The 24,126-nt window shown below is 49.5% G+C and overlaps 1 protein-coding gene across 1 annotated transcript in view; it reads left to right on the top strand.

Annotated features, from left to right (window-relative positions):
• The window catches only part of SMOC1 (SPARC related modular calcium binding 1), a 135,672-nt gene that overhangs the window by 100,312 nt on the left and 11,234 nt on the right, over positions 1 to 24,126 (top strand). The window contains exons 6-10 of the mRNA XM_054715470.1: positions 943 to 999; positions 2,901 to 2,981; positions 19,058 to 19,250; positions 19,734 to 19,816; positions 22,156 to 22,261. Coding sequence (XP_054571445.1) covers positions 943 to 999; positions 2,901 to 2,981; positions 19,058 to 19,250; positions 19,734 to 19,816; positions 22,156 to 22,261 — 520 coding nt within the window. The remainder of the gene's footprint in view (positions 1 to 942; positions 1,000 to 2,900; positions 2,982 to 19,057; positions 19,251 to 19,733; positions 19,817 to 22,155; positions 22,262 to 24,126) is intronic.

Genomic DNA, 24,126 nt, shown 5'->3' with positions numbered 1-24,126 from the left:
TTTAGCCCCCCCCCTGCAGCGGACCTTCATTTTTCCTCCAGGAGTGAGGTGGAAAAATCCTAGATCACCTTCTTGGATTCTTATTACCCAAGTTACCAAGAACACTGCGAGTGGCGTATGGGGAGCTTAGCCAATGAGTGGTCAGAAAGGGTGTTTCCTCTGCAGCTCACACGCAGAGGTGGGACTGCCGGTGTGCCATGGCTGGCAGGCCCTGTTCTCTGCAGGCCTGCGCCATCTGTGGCTTGCTTCACCACACACGCAGTCCCCTCCCGCCCACCTGCGTGTGCAGCCTCCTCCTCAGTGGTTGTGACGTTATGGTGTCCTGGACAATTTGCATATTACCTCTTTATATACATATATATATATATATATATATATATATATATATATATATATGATTGACTCTTTTCCCTATGCTGTACTTTACTCTAAATGAGGATAAGAAATAGTTAGGAGTTTGGTGGGGTGTGGGGGGAGTAATAGCACCACAGTATCTTGTTTTCCTTAAGCTCTTTAATGAAGCCCACTTGAAAGGTACTGGGCACCACCTTTCACAAGAGGGCAGGAAGAAACTTGGGGAATTTGAGGCCACGCTGTATGATCATGCCTGGCCACAATTCGGAGCTGCTGGAGAAGGAGGGGAGCTTTCGCGTGGGGAGGACCGAGGAACTCAGACCGACGAGGAAGGGTCCTCCAAAGCCATGGCAGCCCAGCTCCCTTTTGACCCTTCCTTGGAAGACCGAGCACACCTGGATTTGCCTTCCTGTTGGTGTCTCTCTGTGGTTCTCTTTTCCTTCTTGTTCTTTTCTTTCTCTCTGGTCTCTTCATTGGGACTTGGCCGGGCCATGTGCAAACCCAAACCATTCAACAGTGCTGGAGAGTAGATAGTATTTACCTCAATAATGGTAGTCTCTTTTCGATTCTTTTTAACCCTCAATTCAGATGACGGGTCTAAGCCGACGCCCACGATGGAGACGCAGCCGGTGTTCGATGGGGACGGTAAGCTCTGGTATTACTTCCGACTCCCATTCCCTGCCCCGGTTTCAGATTTGGGGAAGGTAGGACTTTCCTTCGGATGTTTGTTTAAGCATTATCATTATTATTTCCTTTTCAAATTGTAATTTTTACTAGTGTACGCTGGGTTGTTTTGACCTTTTACACAAATGCAAACCCTCCCAGGAACTGGTACACTCGCCACTTCTGGAAAGGCCCTCTGTGCTCGCCAGGCTTCCTGCCTGGCTGCTGATGGCCAGCAATAACACAGCCTGCACGGACCCTGGGAGCTGCCAAGACTGAGGAGCCACAGTGGAGAAAGACAGTCAGGCCGGCACCGTCCCCTCAGTAAATGAACCAGCACCGAGAAGCTCCTGCCCTGGGCCCAGCTTCGTGCTCAGCCTCTGGGGGACGAAGGAGAAATAGAGCAGATGAAGCCCCACTCTAAAGACAGTGGCAACCCCTGGAGGGCTTTGTGTGTTAAATTACGTGGTCTCAGTTATAATTGTAGTAGAAATGTATGGAAGGAAGAGGTCACAATGGTCTGGGGAGAGATTCTGCGAGGAGATGGGAGGGACTTGAGCTGGATCTTGAAGGTGGGGAGGAAGAATTAGGGCATTCCAGGCAGGGGACCAGCATGGACAAGGGAGGGAGTATTGTGGGGATGGGGTATAGTAAGGAAAGGGACAGGTTAGTGGAGCTGGTTTGGTTAATTTGTAGGGATCATGAGAGTTGAGTCAAGACAATTGAGAGAGGAGAAATTCTAGGTCAAGAGAAATAGTTGTGGCTGGTGGCAAAATAGATGTCCCTGGAGGTATAAGGGGTGTTTAGGAAGAGCTTGGGGTGCAGAAGGCTGGCCTCGATTTGAGTTTGAGGTGCTCAGGGCCTATATTCTTCAGAGTGCTTTGCTAAGTACTCCAGGTTCCCACGAGGAGGAGCAGGACGCTCGGCACAGTGCCGAGTCTGACAGCTAGGTTCAGCTCTTGGTGCAATGTACAGCAACCTTTTAGCAGCTTTCAGTGAGTGTATGCAGGCTGGATCATGAGCCTGGACAGTGAGACAGAGGAATAAAAGAAATCATGTCACTGTTGGGTACTATGGCTAAGGATGTCCCTAGCATGAACTGTCCTTTGCAACTGATCATTTCATGGGACATATTTGTGTTCATGCCTGGAAGTTTCAATGCTTCTGTGATCCTCAAAGGTCCTTTATCAGAGGCAAGCCTGGGACCCTTGGGGATTGGGTGGAGAATGGAGACCATGCCAGCTTGGGAGACCTCCCCAGTGCCCCCACTTGTCACTCTACAGTGTTTTCATGGTCATCTGTCCACTGGGTGACCCAAGCCCTGGAGGGCCGAGAAGCACCCCCGCGCTCTCTGGATGGGGGTCAGCCTCTGTTCAATGAGGAACCATTGGATAGGGCATGAAGCACACACCAGCCCTTTGCTCTCTTTCCCACATGCAGCAGAGGCTCAGCACCTAAAATCCGTTGTGGCTCAGCCGTTTCCTCCAAAATGGCCTTTGTGGTTTGTTTGGTGTTCGTTTGTTGACTTATCCCCTTTAAGTTCTTCCAGGGAAGCAGCTGAAAGAGACTTGGCTTGGCCCAGATTCCTCACCTCCTGGGATAATATTTTTATTCCTGGATGGAGTGGCTCAGTGCTTCTGGACGCTGACCACTCTGCCTCCCGGAACAGGAGCCCTTGCTTGGCTCCTACGAACTGATAGGGAGAGGAGCTTCCACAGCAAGGAAGGGAGAGGTTTTGGGACAAAGGGCAGACGAGGCAGATAGTCAAGTCTCAATGCCTCAGGCTTTAAAAAAGCTATTAAGAAGCCTGGGAGTTTACAGTCCAATGTACAAGCTCTCTTTGCCTAGACTTCATTTTCTCTCTCCTTTTTTTTTTCTTTCAGAAATCACAGCTCCCACTCTATGGATTAAGCACTTGGTAATCAAGGACTCCAAACTGAACAACACCAATGTAAGAAATTCAGGTAAATAATCTGCCTTGGATTATATGCTTACCTGATAGCCCATGGTTGCCCCATGGTTACCCCATGACTACCTACTGGGTAGGCTTGCACATGTTATTTACCCTTTCTGGTCTTCAGTTTCTACAGCTGTAGAATGAGACTAGATGAGATAATCCCTTCCATCTTTAATCGTCTTCAATTATTATCTCAGGGATCCTCTTTCATGAGCAGTTGACACTTTTAGCTAAAAAAACCCCAACCTTTTGGCTCTATGTTTTAATATTTTAATTGACTTTCTGTATTTGAAAGAAGAATGGTTGGACATAGAGCAGTGGTACTTCAAGTCTCAAGAGCCTTGGTTCTGTGTGGTTTTTAAGGCTCTGAATAAATGCTTCTGGTTGTATCTTTTCTAGTCTGATCTTTTGAGAAACTTGTGAGTAGTCAGGTTTTGGTACTGGCTGAACCCCTTGTAGAAAGGTGATAATCAAATTTGTAGAGTTCATTTACCATCAATGAAGGCCAAAGTCAATAAGGTTTATTTACCGTTAGTAAAGATCAGATGTCCATCAACAGGAAATGTATTATCAGACCCAATCCATATCTCTTATCAGAGGGAATCATCCTTCTTTTAACCAAAGGCTTTATTGTGAGAAATGCCATTTGGCATAATTTATGCCTGCCTGTTGAATTTAGCCATATCATCTTTTTTCTTGTAGATAGCAAGGAGTATAGACAAAAGTTACATCCTTTTCAACTGGCAGACAGAGTTTTATATGGCCAATAATTCATGAGTGTGCTGTCTTTGACCCCCTTTAGCTCTGTCCTAAAGGTGGTAATGTGGGCACTAGCATGCGTGGAGTGAGTTAGACTATGAGGTGAATCAGTGCAGCATTGGTTGATTCCTCTGTGACTTGGGCAGGCCAGTACCTCAGCATGTGTCTGGTTCCATTTGGTAAAAGCTGGAGTTGCTGTGGGATGGTGGGTGGAAAGGAGACCATGTGAACGCCTGTGGGCCAGATTCTTTGATAAAACAGGGCTCTAGTTAAAGCACAGGCTTTGGGGAATCAGTGAAATCTGGGGTTCACTTTTTAAAATATGTTTTTTATTGAATTTTTAAAGAGAGAGGGAAAGAGAGAAAAACATTGATGAGAGAGAAACATTGATAGGCTACCTCCTGCACATCCCCTATTGGGGATTGAGCTGCAACCCAGGCATGTGTCCTGATTGGGAATCAAACAAGACTTCTTGGTGCACGGGTCGACACTGAATCCACTGAGCCACACCAACCAGGAGAGTTCACTTTTCAGCTCCAATACTTAGTGTGTGACTCAGCCAAGTCCAATCATCCCCTTGAGCCTCAGTTCTCATCTGGATCTTTCCCTCAAAGAACTGTGGTTAAACTGAGGTAACATTTGTGTGATACTTGACTGATACCTGGCTAAGTGATCAATAGTAAGTGTGTGATATATTGCAAGTACATGTATTGGTTATTATCATCATTACTGGTAGGAAAAAACAGGAATATTAATGATGCTGCTTGTAGTGAGAATTCTTCAGTCAGGAATTTGTGATTGTCACCTGAAGCAAAAGCATCTATTAGGAAGCCTCTACTTAGGGCCTTCTCCACTCCCCCTCACTGTTAGGCAAATAGCATAAGTCAAAGAGAAGTGGTTTTGGTGCTTGAGGCACCTGGGAGTGACATCTGCAAATTGTCTCCCAGTCCCTAAGCCCCCAGCAGCTCTGCAAAGCCCCAGTACAAGGCTTAATTCTGTGACCAGGCGGTTTATATGAGAGTGTGCTGTCTCTGAAGTTATATAGCACCTTTTGCCTGGAACACTTATTTGACATTTAGCAACGGCTTCCATGAATTGCTTCATTTTCATCTGCAAGTGGTTAATCTTTCTACCTAGATTAAACTCTGTGAGGACCAGGGCTTTATTGGCTATCTGATATATCTATTAAAGAAGCTAGCTCAAGGTGTTTGATTGCTTTGGGGAAGGATGGAGGAGGCAAGATCATCATCCTCAGTAAAACTGGAGTCATCGCTGTCATCAGAGCTCGTCCGTGTCTGGTCCTGAAGGACGTCACATGTGTTATCCCATTTGAGCTTTACCACAACTCGATGAGATAAGTGCTGTTATTGTCCCCATCTTACAGGTCAGAGGTAGAGAGAGAGAGACAGTAACTTGTCCTGAGACACAGCTAGCAAGTGGTGGGGCTGGCGGAAAGCACATGCCCTTGGGAACAGAGGGCCTGTCTTCTTGAGTTGTATTCTCTGCATGCAGTCAAGTGGCAATGCCAAGTCAGCAGATGCTGTCTGCTTCCATAAGTTCTGCTTTCCATTCCTACTTCTATATGGTTTCCAGTTGGATGAGTATGGGGCCATGAGTATGGAGAAATGATTGCCAAGCAGGTATAATCACCTTCCTTTTGTTAGGGTGACCCAACCACTTTGATTTTTTCACTGGTTGGCCCAGTTTTATCTGCAAGGTTATGTCTGTAAGGTTAGGGTATAGGGTAGGATGTTGGGGGAGAGAGAAAAGCAGTAGCTACTCTTGATGGAATATCTTTATGTATTGTGCTAGCCACTTTTAAAAAGTATTTTTTAATTAATTTCAGAAAGGAAGGGAGAGGGAGAGAGAGATAAAAACATCAATGACGAGCCCAGCTGGCATGGCTCAGTGGTTGAGCATCGACCCTATGAACCAGGAGGTCACAATTTGATACCCAGTCAGGGCACATGCCCGGGTTGTAGGCTCGATCCCCAGTGTGGGAAGTGCAGGAGGCAGCCAATCAATGATTCTCTCTCATCATTGACGTTTCTATCTCTCTCTCCTTCTCCCTTCCTCTCTGAAATTAATAAAAACATATTTTTTTAAAAAACACACACACATCAATGATGAGAGAGAATCATTGATCAACTGCCTTCTGCACTCCCCCTACTGGGGATCAAGTCTGCAATCTGGATATGTATCCTGATCGGGAATCAAACCGTGACCTCCTGGTTCATAGGTCGACGTTCAACCACGGAGCCACACTGGCAGGGCTGTGCTTGCCACTTTTCAGATTCTCTCACTTGGTTTGATGAGAAGTCAGATATACCTTAATGGCACCTCGTGTCTGGGCAGCTGGCTCTGTTATGGACTGGAACCTCTGGGTCCAGCCCCTGAGACAGTTTCCCGGTAGAGTTTGCTGAAAGATTCTGGCTTCCAGGACTCTTTGGCCCACAACTCTGGGGAGGTTGGAATGGGACTCAGAACCGACTGAGCGAGCGCTTTTCTCAGCTCTGGGTCTCAGAGGCGAAGAGGCCATCCCAGTTTCTTTTACACCCCAAACGTCCGTCTTTCACACTCAGACCCTGTGACGCCAGGTTTGTTTTCTGGCCTGGGGACTGTTGATGTTGGAGAGGTTCCACTGGGCAGCCGCAGTTTTGCAATAACATGACACGTATGCCTGCAGACTTAGCCTGTCTCCTTCACTCCTCCCGGAGGTGTTGGTCCTTGTTTTTAAGGCTTTGTCGTGTATTCACCATGGTCAGTGTCGCCTTCTGAGGACTTGGCAGGTCCAGCGTTGACAGGTTTGCCTCGTTGGACTTCTCTCTGATTCTCACACCAGGGGTGCTTGCGTTTAGCAAGACCATGTACCTGGCCGGCTGACACCTAGAACTCAAGAGTGGGCATCGTCTCATGCATGAGTGTTGGCCAGAGACTCTGTTCTACTTTTTATAAGAAAATAGGAATGCTTGCTGGGTTTTTTGTTTTGGGAGCTAGCTACCAAGGAATTTCTTAATATAACTAGAATTAAAACAATTTTTAAAAGTCATCTACATTTTATAGAAGAGCGTAGAGAGATTAAAGAAATGACAAAAACTAGGCTTCGTCTCATTCTTCATCCCATACCCCACTGCTTCTAATTTTACTGTTTGTGGACATTTGGCTACAACCGTGATTTATAAAAGTCTTTTCTTTCCTTTTTATTTTCTTGGTATGGGAAACGTCTATGCTTTCTTCTCTGAAAAAATGCTCTCTCCCAGGAAATATGGTCTTTGAGCCTTAACCCTTCTCTTTGTGCAGCACATTGGCCCCTTCCCTCGGTCCCAGGTCCCAGTGGCTGCCTCTGTAGCCTCTGGTGGGGTCACTTACCTGCCCTTTCTCCTTCTCCATCTCTTTCTTTCCTTTATCTCCATCTTTTCTCGTTAACTTCTTTCATGATCTGATCTGGGGCTTCAAGAAGGCCCTAGAACCTGGCCCCCTGCGTGAAATCTAAAAAGACCACGTCTTTCCTGCCTTGCCTCTTTGCCTGGCAGACCTGGGCAGCAGCTCGTGGTAACTGCCTCCAGAGACTGCCATCAGCGGGGATGCAGATGAAAATGCATTTCTTATATGTTCTGCCTGGAAAATGGCCCCCTGTCTCTTCATACATGAGTGAGTGTGCCTACCTCCTCACCCATGTCACCAGACAAGCCGTCCGCAGCATCCTGCGCTTACTTGCCCGTGTTGGAGCCTTGCTCCTCTGGGCCTGCTGAGGGCCCTTTGGCCACATTTGGGATTGTTCCTCCTCACCTGGAAGTTCCTGCCCGGAGAGCTGCCGCTATGATTGGGACTTGGGGTCACTGAGGCAACTGCACCTCCTGACTGATTCCCCCCACCCCCAAACCAGCACTCTTGGCCTGCCCAGAAACCGCGGGTGATGTAATGACCTGAGGCCTGGAAAAATAAACAGCTCTCAGGGAAACCAGCGGTAGCCGTTGTAAGCAAATACCCCGCAGCCACCTGGAACCTTGCACATGACGTGATTGGAAGGAAGAATGAGTAATCCACTAACGTTAGCAGCCGAGGACGGGTCTGGGCTTGTGTGCATTTAAAATATCTATATAAAAACAAACCCTTGATGTTTACTTCTCTGACTGGCCTTCTGGACGTCGGCCCGTCTATCTATGCAGGTGCCTCAGTCAGTCACGGCCAATGGAACAGAGTTGGGACGGGCGAGCATCCCTACGGCTTTCTCTGTGGCAACAAAGGCCTCTTTCCATTTGCAGAGAGGAGCCATAAACACGGTTGGAGGCCCCAGAGAGCCTACCCCATGGTCCATCCTTACTTGTTTTAAAACTAGATTTTCTGGCTGCCTTGGGTCTTCACCCCACGTTGTTTGCTTGGAACACAGAGGTATAGTGGGTGGGATGTGGGGGTATGATCCGGCCTCTGGAACTTGCTCGACCAGCAAAGGTGCTGTTTTTTCTGTAGGTGAGTTTGTATGCTTTTTGGTGTTGATAGCAAAACCACGTGTCCCTGTGTTTTTCTTTGGCCTCTGTTGCTAAAAAAAACAGAAAGCAAAGGTCCTGCCGGGGAGTGTAATTGACTCCTTTCAGTTTGCTAGAAGTCAGCGATGGTCTCTGCTTTGGTCTGAGGGTCCTCATTCAGTGTTTGTCAAGCGGCTTTGGAAGTAGGCAGGGTACAGAGTTTATAAACACATTCCCAGGCGGCATTAGTGGTTTAGGGCATGAAGAGTGAAGTTATGATACTTTATTTGGACAAATTAAAAAACCTCTCTCCCGTCTCCCCTTTTGGCTTGTGCCCCTGCTTCCTTCTCGCCTGCATTTTTATTGACTAACTCTTGTCCTTAAGGGACAGAGCTTCTCAGGTCAAGGTCAACGAGTTACTGAGAAGAACTCGAAAGAAGACAACTTGCCACTTCTCGTTGCAAAACCACACTTATTTTCTTTTGGTGGGAGGGTCACATGAGCCCACTTAATGGCATGAGTCAACGGAGATGGAGCCTTTTCTAAAATCCGGGTGGATGTGATTCAGTGGTGCTTTGGGGGAAAAGTGTTGTTTTTTGCTATATTGGGACAGTTCATCCCAGAAGAAATATCTTCGGTAGAATTTATAGCTTGTTTGCTTTCACTCCGATGGTGCACCATGCATGGCCATTTTAGGTTCCACAGAGAGAAATTGCTTAGGGTGATGGTGTGTAATTTTCCCTCACACCTCCTCACCTTCATCCCAGCCACAAGCCTGATTTCCAGAGCCCGCTGCACACACGCTGTGAGCAGTGCTCTCAGCCAGCGCCGGGTGTGGGGTGGGCTCTGCTCATTTGTTCTGCAGGTGGGGCCTCTGAGCCACAGCAGGTTGGGCCACACCCATGAGCGTGGGGGGCAGTACGAGGTACGAGGGAGAACCTGAAGGCCCCTAGCAGCCTAGCCCAACATCAGGCCCTTCTCGGTGCTCGCGGGCCCCTGAGCTGTGGGGATCGTACCTGACGCTGAGCCATGAGAGGGGTCCCATCTGGCACCACTGCTTCGTCTTAAATGAGAAGAAGGAGCCCACGCTAGTTAAGGGCCTTTCCCAGGGTCAGAGGCCCATCGACATCTATGTGTCACGTCCTCTGCTTGGTGCTGAGGGGCCCATGGAGAACTATAAGGCCCATCTCGGGAAGGAGCTGTCCGTGTGCCTTAAGGAGGGGCAGTCCACCTCAGTCGGGGGATTATACTATCACAGACATTGTTTTGAGTTGCTGCATGGTGACATAAAAAGCAGACTGATTCTCAGTTGAATTACTTTTTTAATTTGCCTACAGTGGCCCTTTGCTGCCTGCACCCGGAGCAGGCTGTCCCACAGCCTGCCTGTGGTCAGCCCCTGCAGTCCAGGGAGGGGACCGGCCATCACTGGGATGGGTCAGGAAGTCTGGGTTTACTCCATATTTGCTGTGGACACTACAGACCAGCTAACAATCTACCGTTTATCAACTCTGGTGCCAGGTTAAACACTTTACTTACACGATTACATTTAGTCCTCACAATGACGCTATGAGGCGTGTGCTGTTGTTACTCTGTTATACAGGTAAGAAACCAGGGACTTAAAGAGCTAAGTTAACTACCCAAGGTCACAGGGCTAAAAGTGGTAGAGGCGGATCCTTCTGACCCCAAAGACTATGTCTTTTTTTTTAAGCTTATCTTTATTGTTGAAAGTGTTACAGTTTTCCCCCAATATTCCCCCATTGACCTCCTCCACCCAGCTCCTGTCCCCTCCCCAGGCCTTCTCCGCACTATTGTCTGTCCATGAGCTATGTATATATGCATATAAGTTTATTCGTTAATCTCTTCCCACCCCCACCCCCACTTCCCTCTGAAATACATCAGTCTGTTGCATGCTTCAATGTCTCTGGATCTTTTTTGTTCATCAGTTTATTTTGTTCATCAGATTCCACATATAAGTGAGATCATGTGATACTTGTCTTTCTCTGATTGGCTTATTTCACTTAGCATAATACTCTCCAGGTCCCTCCATGCTGTCTCAAAGAGTAAGAGATCCTTCTATTTACAGCTGCATAGTATTCTCCATGGTGTAGATGTACCACAACTTTTTAATCCATTCATCTCCCAAAGCCCATGTCTTGACCTTCATGCTATACTGTCTCTATTCTAACTATGGTTGACTTCCATGAAACAGTGACAGAACCTTCCACGTGCAGGGCCTGGGGAGGCATGTACAGGAGCAAGGTAGTAGGCACTTACTCTTGCTTTCAGCCTTGCCAAGGAAGTCAGATAGCCCCACCTACCCGCTTCGTTCCTGGAACCCCTTTCCTCTGACTGCCATGAGTTCCCTCTGGCCTTTGGAAGTAGCCATCCTGCTGAGGTTTCACAACACCCCCACTCTTCTGGACCGGAGCTACAGAACATCTCTTCTCTCAGCCGGTTAGTCCATCAGAAGGGTGGCCCTCCTTCAGGGAAGTGGTCCAAGGTTCCATTGTAGGTCAAGATTGGGAGATGATGTTATCGTTTTCACTTCATTTGGTTGTCTACTCTATGGGGAATAGGACTTTAGATGAAATGAGATGGGGAAACTTATTCCCATGGAAGAGGTGACCGTTTTGAATGTGTGCATATTCTGTTTCTATTCTCCCCACCCCACCCCTACTTGATACTCATCTGAGCACGATTTCAGGGGTTGACTTAGTTCTGTGTCAGCACGTCTGCTCCTTCCCTGCCCTGGCCAGACTCTCCTCTGGGTGTCTCCGGGCCTATCATCTGCCCTCTGCTCCAAAGGGAGCCCTGAGTGATTCTCTCTGGGTTTCCCTTCTCTTTGTGGGGTTCTTGGAGCCCCTGGATGACCGTGAGGCTCAGGAACTGGCGACGGCCGAGTGGCAGCTCAGTGCTGGATGTGACGGAGAGCCCACAGTAAGAGAGCAGAACCAGCCCAGCGAATGGTGCTCAGAAAAATGGTCCTCTGGGGCCACTTAGACCTCCTGTGAAAAGTGCAAAGTCCACAAGTAAGAAAAATAACTTCTTTGCATAGTTGGCTTGAAACCTTAAATACTAGAACTCTGTGTGGCAAAAAACCCCAAAAGGGCCTGCTCGGTGATGTTACTAAATCCCTCCCAAAGACTCGGCCTCCAGTAGCATCTCCTCCCTGGGGGCCTTTCAGGAGCAGCAGTCAGGCCCAGCCGGCATGGCTCAGTGGTTGAGCATCTACCTATGAACCAGGAGGTCACAGTTTGATTCCCAGGTTGGGGCACATGCCCTGGGTTGCAGGCTCGATCCCCAGTGTGGGGCTTGCAGGAGGCAGCCGATCAGTGATTCTCTCTGATCGTTGATGTTTCTATCTCTCTCTCCTTTTTCCTTCCTCTCTGAAATCAATAAAAATATATTTAAAAAAAAGAATAGGAGTCAGTGCCTTCAGACTTAGTTCCACCCTCCCTTTGTCTCTGCTGTCCCCTCCTCAGCCAGATCCCCTGCACCATCCCTCGCACCGGCCCAGGGAATTCTGACCAGGAGCCACGCGATTTCTTACGCCTCTGGAATTTCATGTTGTGGTTTAGGGAAGGTGGTTTTTCTAAACACACAATTTGTTATTTTGGGTTATTGTTCAGCATTTCATTCATTTTTGATAAGAAGCTAAGTGGCTGTGAGGTATTTGAAGGGGTTTTGGGGTAATTGTAGGCGACACAGTGCTAGTGTTTTTCTGAATATTCTTGGCTGGTGGGATGGATTCCTTTTGCAATGAAACATAAATAAGCTCCTCTCATTTTTCAAGCGGGTAACTTTTTATTGATTTTTCCACCTAAGAAAATCCAGAACTTGATAGTCTGAGGGTGGAGTGTATCATTTCCCAAGATGAGTCAAAGGGACAGATATTCTTCTTTCAGCCTCTGTGGCCTCGTCCCCACTGATGGGCAATCACTCAGCAGTGGGTGGTCCCATCCCTGAAGGTCAGGCTGGAACAGAATTCTGTGGCTGGGGATGGCACCGCAGGATCCAAGCAATGGAGAGGTTTTAGGACTAAATACTCTTTGTGGGTCCCTTAAACCTGAGGTTCCATGGTTCAGCTATGAAAAGGGAGCCGGGGGCCCAGGATGGGGGTGGTGAAGGATGAGGAAGGATGCGACCGAGCCCCTGCTCTCAGGAGCTTACAGTCTGGCAGGTCACAGTACCAGGGGTAAGGTGGCCATGAGGGGAGCAGATAGTCTTAGACTCAACGCAGGAGACTGCCCTCTGGGTTGGGGCCTGCAGGCATGGAGGAAGGAGGGTAGGTTAATATCATGTGGCCAGTTCTTTTTTCTTGCTATGTGTTACAAGCCGGACATGGTGCCAGCACCCCCCCAGTACCAGTCTGTGTGAGAACCAGTCCACGAAGATCCCCGACCTTCTCTGCATCCTCCCTGTGAGCACCCTCCTCTCTCAGGACCTTGTCCCCCATGCCCTCAGCTCCCCACTCCCCTTTTCTCAGGTGTAAGCAGCTCTCGGTCAGAGTGGTCTGACAGCTGCCCTTCATCACCAGCTGAGCCTTACCAGGAAGAGAGCTTCCGATCCTTTCTCTGGAAAGATCGTGTCACTCATCGAGGCACCTTCCCAGTGCATGTTTCTACGGCCACAATCCTTCTTGGTCCTTCTGTGTCTGGCTTTCTGTAAGATTGGGCTTTGTCTCAGTTTTCATATGGACCTTGTGATGGTCAACTGTATGTGTCAACTCGGCTAGGGTGCAGCGCGCAGTTTGCTCAAACACTGGTCCCGATGTGGCTGTGAAGGTATTTTTTAGATGCGATTAACACTTAAAATCCGTTGACTTTAAGTGAAGCAGTTGACCCTCTATAACATGGCGGGGCCTCATGCAATCAGTTGAAGAGAACAAACCGAGATTTCCTGAAGGAGGAGGACTTCTGTCTGCAGACTCTGTCTGAGTTTCCAGCCTGCTGACCTGACCTATTGATTTTGGACTCAAGACTGTACCATCACTCTTGCTTGAATTTCTAACCTGCCCTACAGATTTCAGACCTGAGCCAATTCCTTAAAATAAATCTCTCTCTCTCTCTCTCTCTCTCTCTCTCTCTCTCTCTCTCTCTCTCTCCATATATATTTCTTCTATTAGTTCTGTTTCTCTAGAGAGCCTAACTGCTATTGACCTCTGACTGCTTTCTTCTGTCTCCACTCATCACTGTGCCGCCTCCATCACCATGCGGTTCCCCTGCTCTTCTCTACATGACTGACTCACCTGTACCTGCTACGTGGATGCTGGGTTACCCAGCACCTCAGCTTTTCCGTCTGCTCACTCCTTCAGCAGCTCCTCCTCTGGAAGGCAGCAATCAGAAAGAAAGACCAGCCCAAGGACCTGAAACTAGGATCTTGTGATGTTTAGGTTTGTTGGCCATTTTTCTTTTAAAAAAGTAAAGGAGAAAAAAAAGCAAAAGGTGATAAAGGAGAAAAGATTCCCAGAACAAAAGGATCAGCTCTGGGCACAATCAAGATTGGGGATTAGCGGAGGATTTAGGTCGTCCACACTCCCCTTTGCTGCTAATTACCACGAATAATTGAGAGGCACAGAGGCCTGGGCTGGCCAGAGCAAACAGAGCTGTTCTCCATGCTTATCCCGTCTTGGCCGGACACGTAAGAACCTGTGCCCTGTGCCCTGGGCCTGCAGACAGGGTTTGTGCTCGTGTGGTTCAGCCCAGTCTCTCTCTCCCGTCCCCTCCCTGCCCTCTCCCACCCACTTCAGTCCTGCTGTGCTCGGGTACTTGGTGAAATCGCTGGTACAGAGCATGGTGTGTTTTCTGTGGCAATGGCTGGCCCATGTTCTCATGTCTCCCACAGGACGCTTTTCCGTTGCATTTCTTCTTTTAGGCCATCAGAGTTTGTGAGTGAAACCTGGCTCTCCCTTCTTCTCTCCATCACCTGGGATTGGATTCTAGGGGTGGGTGCGCATGAGTGTGCAAGAATGTGTGGCTGGTAGCCCAGGCTCTCTGGGCAGCCCTGACTGTTCCCTCTCTCCTGCTGTTTATGTCTTTCAAGTGTTTACAGAGAGTCCTGATGCATTCTCAGTTATCAGGCCAGACCTTCTAACCTTGTCATACTTCCTCGAAGCCTCCTAAGTGGAAATGGAATAGTTTAGGACAGTAGTGTTCTCTTCTGGGGAGCGCCCTCTTTGACCCAGGCCCATGAAGAGACCCCTGACATAGATTCCTTGCCTTGCATTCTCTAAGGTGACCTCTTGGTATCTAGGGAAACTGACAGTTGGAAATTGTAAGATTCATTTGGGTGGGGACTCAGAGGGTAGGGGGTGAAAATGGCTCCAAGGCTGGGACTGGCTTCTGGGTCCTCAGAGACAGAATGAGCTCACATTCCTTGGAGTGTGTGTTGTGTGTGTGTGTGTGTGTGTGTGTGTGTGTGTGTGAGAAAGTGAGTCAGCTCTGACTCCTGGCCACCCTATGACTGAGCGATGTCTATAATGTCCTGTCCTCGCCTGCCCTGCTCAGCTGCTATCGATTCAAGCCAATGGCTTCCTTTATGGAGTCAATTTCTCATGCTCGGTCTTCTATTTTCCCAGCATCATTGTCTTTTCCAAAGAACCCTGCCTTCTCATGATGTGTCTAAAGTAGGACAGCTTCAGTTTTGTCATTTTTGTTTCCAGAGATGTTTCAGGCTTAAGTTGCTCTAGGACCCACTTGTTCATCTTTCTGCTGGTCCAGGGTGTTCATAAAGTTAAGCATATTTCTTATGAATAAATTTTTTTCCTATTGGTCTTCTTCTCTGTCCGACTTTCTCATCTGTGCATGGCAATTGGGAATACGCGGGTGTGGATGATCTTAGCCTTGGTCTCTGATGACACGTCTTTTCTCTTGATGATATTTCCAATTTCTTCCATTCATCCTTGCTACATAGTGATTAGTATTTGGATGACCTCTGGAGAAACACTGTAGGAATAGTTGGTCGATTGATTGATTGGCTGAAGGGTCTGAGAGGCCTACAAAAAGATGAGGTAAATTGATAAAGAGTTGAGCAAGTCTAGTGTTTCAGTTATCTGTTGCTGTTTAACAAGCAGCTACAAAAGTTAATGCCTTAAATAAAAATGTGTTCTTTCTAATGCTTCTGTGGGTTGGCTGGGTGGTTCCCTGGCTGGTTCTACCTGAACTCACTCTGGGACCCATCCAGCTGGAGGGTCAGCTGGGCTGGAATGGCCAAGATGACCTCATTCCCTTGCGTGGCAGTTGGTACTGGCCGAGGCTGAGCCCCGTTGGCTCTCCTCTGTGGCCTTTCATCCTCCAGGGGTTAGACTGGCTTCCTTAGGTGATGGTCTCAAGGTGGCTTCCAAGAAAGTGAGAGTGGAAGCTCCAAGGCCTCTAAAGGCCTGGAATGAAGGCCACACACTGTCACCTCTGCCCTTTCCATTGATCAGAGCAAATCAGAGTCAACAAACATGGAGGGGTTACACAGGGCCAGATACGAGGAGGTGCAATTCATTGTGTGACCTAATTACCTAATTTAAAAAGTAAAGGAGAAAAAAAAAAAAAAAGCAAAAGATGATAAAGGAGAAAAGGTTCCCAGAACAAAAGGATCAACTCTGGGCACAATCAAGATTGGGGATTAGCGGAGGATTTAGGGACCATTTTGTAACAACCTGCCACACCAAATAAAAGAAGAACACAGGTTACAATAAAATCAGACTGGCCTGTCTATGCCGGTGAGAGACAATATTGCAGAGGTAAGGAGCAGAGCCTAGGGTCAGACTGCCTGGGCGAACCCCAGCTCTGCCACCTCCTGCTGGTATGAGCTTGAGAAAACCACCCAGCCAGTCTGTGTTCCCGGGCCCTCCTCCGCTCAGCGGGGATAATGAGAACACCCGTCTTAGAGGCTGGTGATGCGCTTCAAGTGAGTTAGTGCAAGTGCCAGTACCAAGCGCGGCGCACGGAAAACACTCAAATGGATGTCAGCTCTTGGTGCTCACTCCTCTGTAATGGCAGGCGAGGCATCAATTTGGCTTTAAGTTTTCCAGCTCCGAGGCAAAGAGGGAAAAACACTCGGGTGTAAGATCCCTAGTGTGCCAAAGCCGAGAAAATTATTCCGGAAGAAGCTGTGCTGTGTAGAATGAGCAAGTATGTGTTTGGATGCAGCAATTCGGGGTCGCTTGCAAAGAGATTGACCTGGGAAAACTCCACACTATAAAAATAAACATATTTTTCTCCAAGAGCCAATGATGAGAGGCAGGACCGTCCAGAGGTTAACAAGACAGGCTTGATTCTCGGAAGCCCTCGACTAGAACCCCAGCCCTCCTCTTCCCAGCCTGAGTGAACTTGGGAAAGTTCATGGGTCTCTCCGAAGCTCATCTTCTCTGTCTACAAAACGGCCATAAGGATAATGTCCCCCTCACACAGATGAAGAGACGAGGCAAGGAAAGCCCCCGGTTTGTCAACGGGCACATGCTGCTCACGGAATGTTTGCTTTGACTATTATTAGTTTAAGGATGGTTTTAAAGGAGATTTTCTCTCCGTTGGAAGACAAACTGCTAGTGCTATTATGACAAACCTTTCCTGTCTCTCTCCTAGAGGGGCACCCAGACTTGTAGGGACTGTCGTAAAGTAATAAGCAAGCAAACAAACAAATAAAAGGGGAGTAACCTTTTATCCTTCTCTCTAGTTCCAAGTCAGCCCCCATTTTTTCCAAATTAGTGAGCTTCCTCATTTGTATGGTTTTTGTTCGCCATTGAACTTGGTGCAGCCTCTATGGACGCTGCTGTAAGCATTTCAGAACAGCCTCCAGGGACTCCCAGACAGACGGCCCCCAAACCGCAGTCCCCACCCCTCCCGAGATGGCCCCCCCTCCACATTTCCGCAGTTGCGGGATCCCCAGCGGTGTGAGGTCAGGTTCATCATGCGCTCTGCCCCTGGGGAAGCTTCCTCCCACCTCTCTGCGTCTGGCTTTCAGGCTGATTTATGGCTTTAGAATGTTGGACCACAGGATCTTAATTTAAAGCCTCTGTCAGAGGTTGTTCACCAACGTGGTGCCGGTCAAACGCCGTTTTCCTTTGGTTTCGCTCCTCTGTCGCCTTTTCCGTGGCATGAAATACGAGGTAGGAAAATCAGGCTACCACCCGGGGGCTGTGCAGTGGCTGAAAAGCCCTTGCGTAATCCCCTGCTAGGCGCCAGGGTTTCATCCCGGCCAGGGGCTCCAGTGCAACCTCTGGGCTCCAACCAGGTTTCACCCATCGGCTTACGTCCCTTTCCTAAGCCGCCTCCAGAGGCTGTGCAGGTGGCAGCTGTAGTCGGGTTCAGAACCCCCAGTCTCACGCCGGTCTGCTGTGGAGAACTCTTCCCCAGCCAATGCGATTCTGTGTAGCTTCGCTGTGTTTGCATGATGAAAACAATAGTAAGTTTTTCACTTTGCAGTTTCCAAGTTATGTTGTCATAGGGACTGTGCTATCCACACCTGCCTCCAGACCCTCAGATGTGCTTAGGCCCCTAAGGAAACGTTCCCCGCCCCCTGCAGTGTGAGCCACTCCACAGCTTTGTGAGGCTGTAGGTTCCCCATCACCCGGCGTCTCTGGGAGGCAGAGTGGAGCTGCGTTGCATCTCTGGGCATGACTGCCGTGTCAACATCTGTACTTTCACATGCGGACCATTAACAGAGCCATTGAGTTGAGTTTCTGTTATTTTGATCATTTGTTCGGTTGCTCAGTGAGTAGCATGAGTCTCCAGGCTGCTGAAACCGAATTCCTGGCCCTAGGAATGGTATTTTTGTAACACACTGAAAATTCCACGGCACGCTCAAGCCTGTATTCCTGTCATCTTCAAGAGGAAAGTTCTGGAGTAATGTTCTTGGGGGGAAAAAAAGTAATAAGGGAAATAAATAAGTAGATAAAATGTAATAGTACAGGTTTATGGTGTGATCCCTTTGATTGTAAAAATATAAGTCGGCATGTGCATATGCATTTGCATGTGTATGTGCATAAGAAAAGATCTAGGGAAGGTAGCATTGAATTGGTGGGATTATGGGTTTTTAAATATTTCTTTATAACACGAAAAGAAACCCAATGCTATTTATTTTTAATAACTGCAAGACGAAGCACAGCCCGACAATAATAACAACAAAAGAAAACCAGGAAAGGGAAGGGAGGTGGGTTGGCTGGTTGACAGGGTGGGATTTGCAGGTCGTGGCCGTGTGGGTCTGAGGCCCTCTGACCCGGCCTTCCTGGCACTGGGCGGCGCACACGCCTCAGCCCGGGCCTGGCTCCAGGGAAGCCAAGTGTGAGTGTCCAGACACGTTCACGGTTCCCCAGGCCACGGAGTCCAGACACCTTCCCGTGGGCCCGTTGCTCCCTCCCACTGGCTGGAAGCAGAGTTGTGTAATAGGAGCAAGTCCCGTCAGCTTCCTTTGTCCAGCCTTGTTGGAGCTGGGAAGGAGCGGGTGGGGCCTCGTGTCTGCCCCTCTTGGGCACTGAGCATGGCTCCCGCCGAGGCCGGCGGCCCGTGGCTCTGTCCCGCTGTGTCTGGGCTTGGGAGAGTCCACACACGCAGGCATTCCTGCTTCTGCTCGTCAGCTCCCCGAGCCAGCAGACAGTGCACAGCAGGAGCCACTCTGACCCCAGCCCCTGGCAAACCACCGCCCTGGTAAGGAGCGCTGAAGTCCCTGGCTGGAGCCTCCTGGGTGTGGATGCTGATGAGCCCTGGAGGCTGGAGGCTGGAGGCTGGAGGCTGGAGGCACCGCTCTGCTCTTCCTACGGATTCACCAGTCAAGCTGTCAGTTCCTTGGGACCAGGCTGGGTCTTTGCATGGAGGCAGCAATGATGAGTCACGGGAGAGACAGTAGCCACAGGCTGTGTCTTGTTTTGCAGAGAAAGTCCACTCATGTGACCAGGAGAGGCAGAGTGCCCTGGAGGAGGCCCGGCAGAACCCCCGGGAGGGCATTGTCATCCCAGAGTGCGCCCCGGGGGGGCTCTATAAGCCGGTGCAGTGCCACCAGTCCACGGGCTACTGCTGGTGTGTGCTGGTGGACACGGGGCGCCCGCTGCCTGGGACCTCCACACGGTAAGTCCCTCCGGGTGGATCCTGGGGCAAGAGAACCAGCTTCCTATTGGGTGGCCCCCAGCCCCTCCCAACTTCACTGCCCTGGGTGAGGGAATCAAGGCACTGGGGGACCAGCGCCTCCCTTCATGGGCAGATGAGGTTCCGATAGAGAGATCTGGGTCCTGGATGCTGGGCGACCTTGGAAAAGTAGGTAGCCTCTCTGAACCCGTTCACCGATGAGAAGGCTATTGCCCTGCCTGAGTCGCTAGGTTCTATGGATCAAAAAAGATCCCGTGTGCAGACATACGGTGCCATCTCTATGCTTAAACGATTGAAAGGACACGTCTCGGTGGGAACATTATGCTGGGGTTGCTCAGTGAGGCTGCTGGACAGGGCAGGGGGTACTTCCCTGCCAGCCCTGGGCGCTCCAGGCTTCCCGACAGCACAGATCATTGCTGCAGTAGTGGCTGAAGTCCCCTCCTCACGCATCATCTCTCTCCCCAGCTACGTGATGCCCAGCTGTGAGAGCGACGCCAGGGCCAAGAGCACGGAGGTGGATGACCCCTTCAAGGACAGGGAGCTGCCAGGTGGGAGATGGCGCTGCCCCTTGCTGGCACCTCACCTTTTTCTGTATCCCCTCCTCAGCATGCAAAGTGCTCCCTCCTGAGGTCTGTTTCCTGTCTGTGAGATGGAGCAGGCGTGCTGGACAGGGGCATCTGGGAGCACGGAGCCAGGAGCTGTGGGATCTGCATCAGTCCAGGACTTGCCCCTAATTAGTCCTGTGCCCCTGAGCACATTGTTTCTCCTCCTGGCCCTTACCTTTTCATCTGTAACATGTGATCACTGGGTTACGATCCTGACCCTGCAGTTCTATAGCCCTTTCTCTATCCTGTGGTGACTGGGACCACGTTCTGGGTGCTGTGAACCCTTTTCCCCAGGGCTGCGAAGAGCAGACAGCTTTCAGGGAGGGGCTGTCCTGGGGGATGTGGGCAGTGCCTGTCGCCTGCCTTGCCAAGTGTGTTTGCGATGATCCCTGGGGGCCCAGGACTGTCACTGGGCTATGACACAAGACACGCAGGTGGGGGGCCCAGGACCTCTAAATGGCTTCTGTGCTGGTTTTCCCCTTATTCATAGAGTACTCTGCTAATGAGTTACGAGAAGATTACTACAGATTGGTGGCTTGAAACACCAGTTTTAATCAGCATAAACTGGGACCCGTGATTGTGAGAGCTGGGCCCCCCTTCCAATTCCCTGTCCCTGTTCCCCATTCCCCATCAGGACCCCAGTGTGAGAACTGGCAACAGAGGCTCCTGAAGGTCTGGGGTTTCCCAGTGAGGTGCGTAGAAGTCACCCTGTTACAAGAATGGAGTTGTGGAGGCTGGGGTAGTTCCTTCTAGCCATCTCCTCAGCAAACATGAATTGGGATTCTCCTGTGTGCCTGGCACTGAGTATCATTGCATGATTAAAAGTGACACGTGAGCCAAAACCGGTTTGGCTCAGTGGATAGAGCGTTGGCCTGCGGACTCAAGGGTCCCAGGTTCGATTCCGGTCAAGGGCATGTACCTTGGTTGCGGGCACATCCCCAGTAGGGGGTGTGCAAGAGGCAGCTGATCGATGTTTCTCTCTCATCGATGTTTCTAACTCTCTATCCCTTTCTCTTCCTCTCTGTAAAAAATCAATAAAATATATATATTTTTTAAAAAGTGACACGTGGGCCCTGGCCAGTGTTTCTCAGTGGTTAGAGCATCAGCTCACACACTGAAGGGTCTTGGGTTCAATTTCCGGTCAAGGGGGACATACCTGGGCTGACGGGTTGACCCCCGGCCCCAGTTGGGGCATGTGCAGGAGGCAACCAAAGCATGTGTTTCTCTCATATTGATGTTTCTCTCTCTCTCTCTCCCTCTCCCCCCCCCCCCCACTCCCTTCCACTCTCAATGGAAAAATTTCCTCAGGTGAGGATTAACAACAACAAAAATTGACATGAGGTTTACACAGTGGAGGTGACAGAGAGTGTGCAAATAAATGAATACAAACATACAAATAGCAGTGACAGGAACTCTGAAGGGAAAGGGCACGGTGCTGTGAGAAGGGCAGGGAGAGCCTACTTCAGAGTCTTCGGCTTCTCTGAAAAGGTATTTGCAAAGAAGGTATACTGACACCTGCAGTATTTGCAAAGAAAAGAGAATGAAATAGTCACCAAGGAAGACTGTGTAGGGAGTGTCAAGGGCCCATTGAATTGACAGGGACACCCATTTGTGTGGTGGTGTGCACACTAGCAATCCTGAGCTACATGGCTGTCGACTTGGAAAGAGCAAATCCGTGAGAAGGTTCACCCATGCTTTGGGTCTTGCTGGAACACAGAGCAAAGGAGGAGAGGAAAAACAAAGGATTTGAGAGCATTTAGAAAGGAGATTTGATCATTATCACCTAAGTTGGATGAGAAGAGAAGCGAAAAAAAAGGAGGAGGTTCTTGGATAGGTAAACTGGTAGGTCTGTTTGAGTCAACTTTGACCTTGTGTGCCTTTAGCACCTGCTTCTGGCCTGCAGAGACCGCTGGCCACACTGTACCAGAACTAGCTTGAGTTCCCCAACCAGAACTTCACAAGGGTGAGGACACTATAGCCCTGTGTTAGATCCCTAACAGTTAGCACACAGCAAAAGTTTGTGCCCGAGTTGACACACAGCAAAAGTTTGTGGGATGAAAGCAATTGAAAGCCTTACTATCCATGTAGTCTGACGGTCCTCTGTGGGCTGCAGGTGGAGGAACTGCGGAGGTTTGTGAGAGCCATCTGAGCGGTAAACCATTCCCAAAATGGATTTGGCTGGACAAGGACTGGGAGAGGTTTGGGAAATGGTGGTCGCCGAGGAAACTGTTTACTTGATTATTTACCTTGTGTCAGCCTTCAAACCTCACCTTGTTTTTCAGGCTGTCCGGAAGGAAAGAAAATGGAATTTATCACCAGCCTACTGGATGCCCTCACCACGGACATGGTGCAGGCCATTAACTCAGCAGCGCCTACTGGAGGTGGGAGGTGAGGTTGTGAGCAGGACTTGGGCCCAGTGGGGAACCTGGGGCCCCTGACAATCCAGATGCTGTGGAGACTGGGGCTGGGGAGTGGGGTCAGGGAGTGGGGAGGTTTTGAGTACGGTCAGTCCTTCTGAGACTGCTTTGTCCCACCTTCCATCAAAAAGCCCCTCCCTATTCTTTGTTGCTTATCTGTAGCTTGTACTTACCAGATTACAGGCAAGTCCAGGGAGGTCTGGAGACTTCCAGCACTTTGGTCTCAGAGGTGGATATGTGGAGTGGTAGTCCTCAATGGCAGGAAGGGGGATGGCATATGATGAAACGAGGGAGGGCAGGGCGGGAGGACAGAGCGTTTGCGTTGTCTTCTCAGAAGGAAGGAGCCAGGTGCCTTTTTGGTCCCTGATAATTCCACGGGGTTCTGTGCAGTGGGATTGGATGCTCCTGGGGCCAAAACCACCTTAGTTCAGGAGCTGATGTGCTTGCTGCTTGAGGCAGTCCCGATGTGAAGCCACAACCGCTCAGGGAGCCGCCTGGCACTTGAGCTTCAGTGTGAAGGAGATGAGACCTCAAGCTTCGCCCCATTAGCTTCCTTGGGGGCCCAGACCTTGGGACCCCGTGGTCTTGCTCCAGGCAGGATGAGGGCTGGGAAAGGACCGGACCTGTGAGCAGATAAGGAAGGGGCCGCTCGGGGCCCAGAGAGCAGGTGGACCCTGCTGCCAGGAGTGGTTAGGACTGATATCTTACTCTCACATCGTGGGCCAAGAGATTTTTACAAAAAATAAAAACTAAGAAGTGTATAAATGCTTTTAATAGGGAAAGGATACTTTCAAAAACTACCTCTCCTTTAGGTGCCATATAGAGTTGGGAGAAGATTGTAAAAATATGCTTTCCTGGCATGTTTTTACATTTGAAGCTCATATAGCTTATCCATGTTTGGTTTTGATGGGAAAGAAAGGTTTGAGCTGCATTTGGTAGTTGTGTAACCCAGAGGCTGAACTTGCAATCAAAAGACAAACAAGAAGGACCAAGAAATCGTTTAGAAATCAAGGAAGGTGGCTGGGGTGAGAGAAAGAGAAAGACGCAGTTATACAGGGAGGTAGCTGGCCAGGGGTGTCAGTTTCCTGGGTGGAAGCCCTCCCAGATCCTCCCATGGTGTTCAGAGTGAGCCCTGGCTGACCTGAGCGGGCTCTGCAGGGTGGTTTTGTGGCCTCAGTCCTCCTCTTACATTCCTCTCCCTCCCATCATTATGTTCCAGCCACTGGCCCTGCTCAGTTCCTCTAGGCCAAGCTCTTGCCTGCCCGGGGCCTCCATGTCAGTTGCTCCTTCAGCCTGGAGCTGTAGGGCCCTGGGGAAAACCCAGCACCGTGATTTCTGTCTTCCTGGGATTGGCCCCTGCTGGTGCATTTTAATATCCCTTCTCAGACACCACCCAGTCTGCAGGAGCTGCCGGGCACCCTCCATCAAAACACCTCTTTTTAATTCTCAGCCTAATGCTTACCACTATCTGATATTTTGCTGTTTTGTTTGTTTATTATCTGTGCCACTCCATTAGATGGAAATGTAAGCTCTGTGAGAGGAGCATTCTCTGCCTTCTTCCCTGCTGTGTTTATTCCCAGAATTCAGAATAGTGCCTGGCCCATAGCAGGTGCTCAATAAATGTTTGCTAAATGATTAAACAGCTAGAAGGATGGATGGATAGGTGGAAGGATCACTGTCTGATAAATATGTCTTGATAAGGCCTTTTTTCTTGGTCTCAGAAGTGGATACATGGAGTGATAGTCCTCAATGGCAGGAAGGAGGATGGCATATGATGGAAACAAGGAGGGAGTACAGAGCACTTGAGTTCTCTCTGACGCACACATGAGCATAAAG

This window comes from Eptesicus fuscus, chromosome 5 (assembly GCF_027574615.1).
Source record: "Eptesicus fuscus isolate TK198812 chromosome 5, DD_ASM_mEF_20220401, whole genome shotgun sequence".
NCBI lineage: Eukaryota > Metazoa > Chordata > Mammalia > Chiroptera > Vespertilionidae > Eptesicus > Eptesicus fuscus.
Note: the sequence above shows the minus strand (reverse complement) of the source record. Positions and strands in the feature narration are given on the sequence as shown.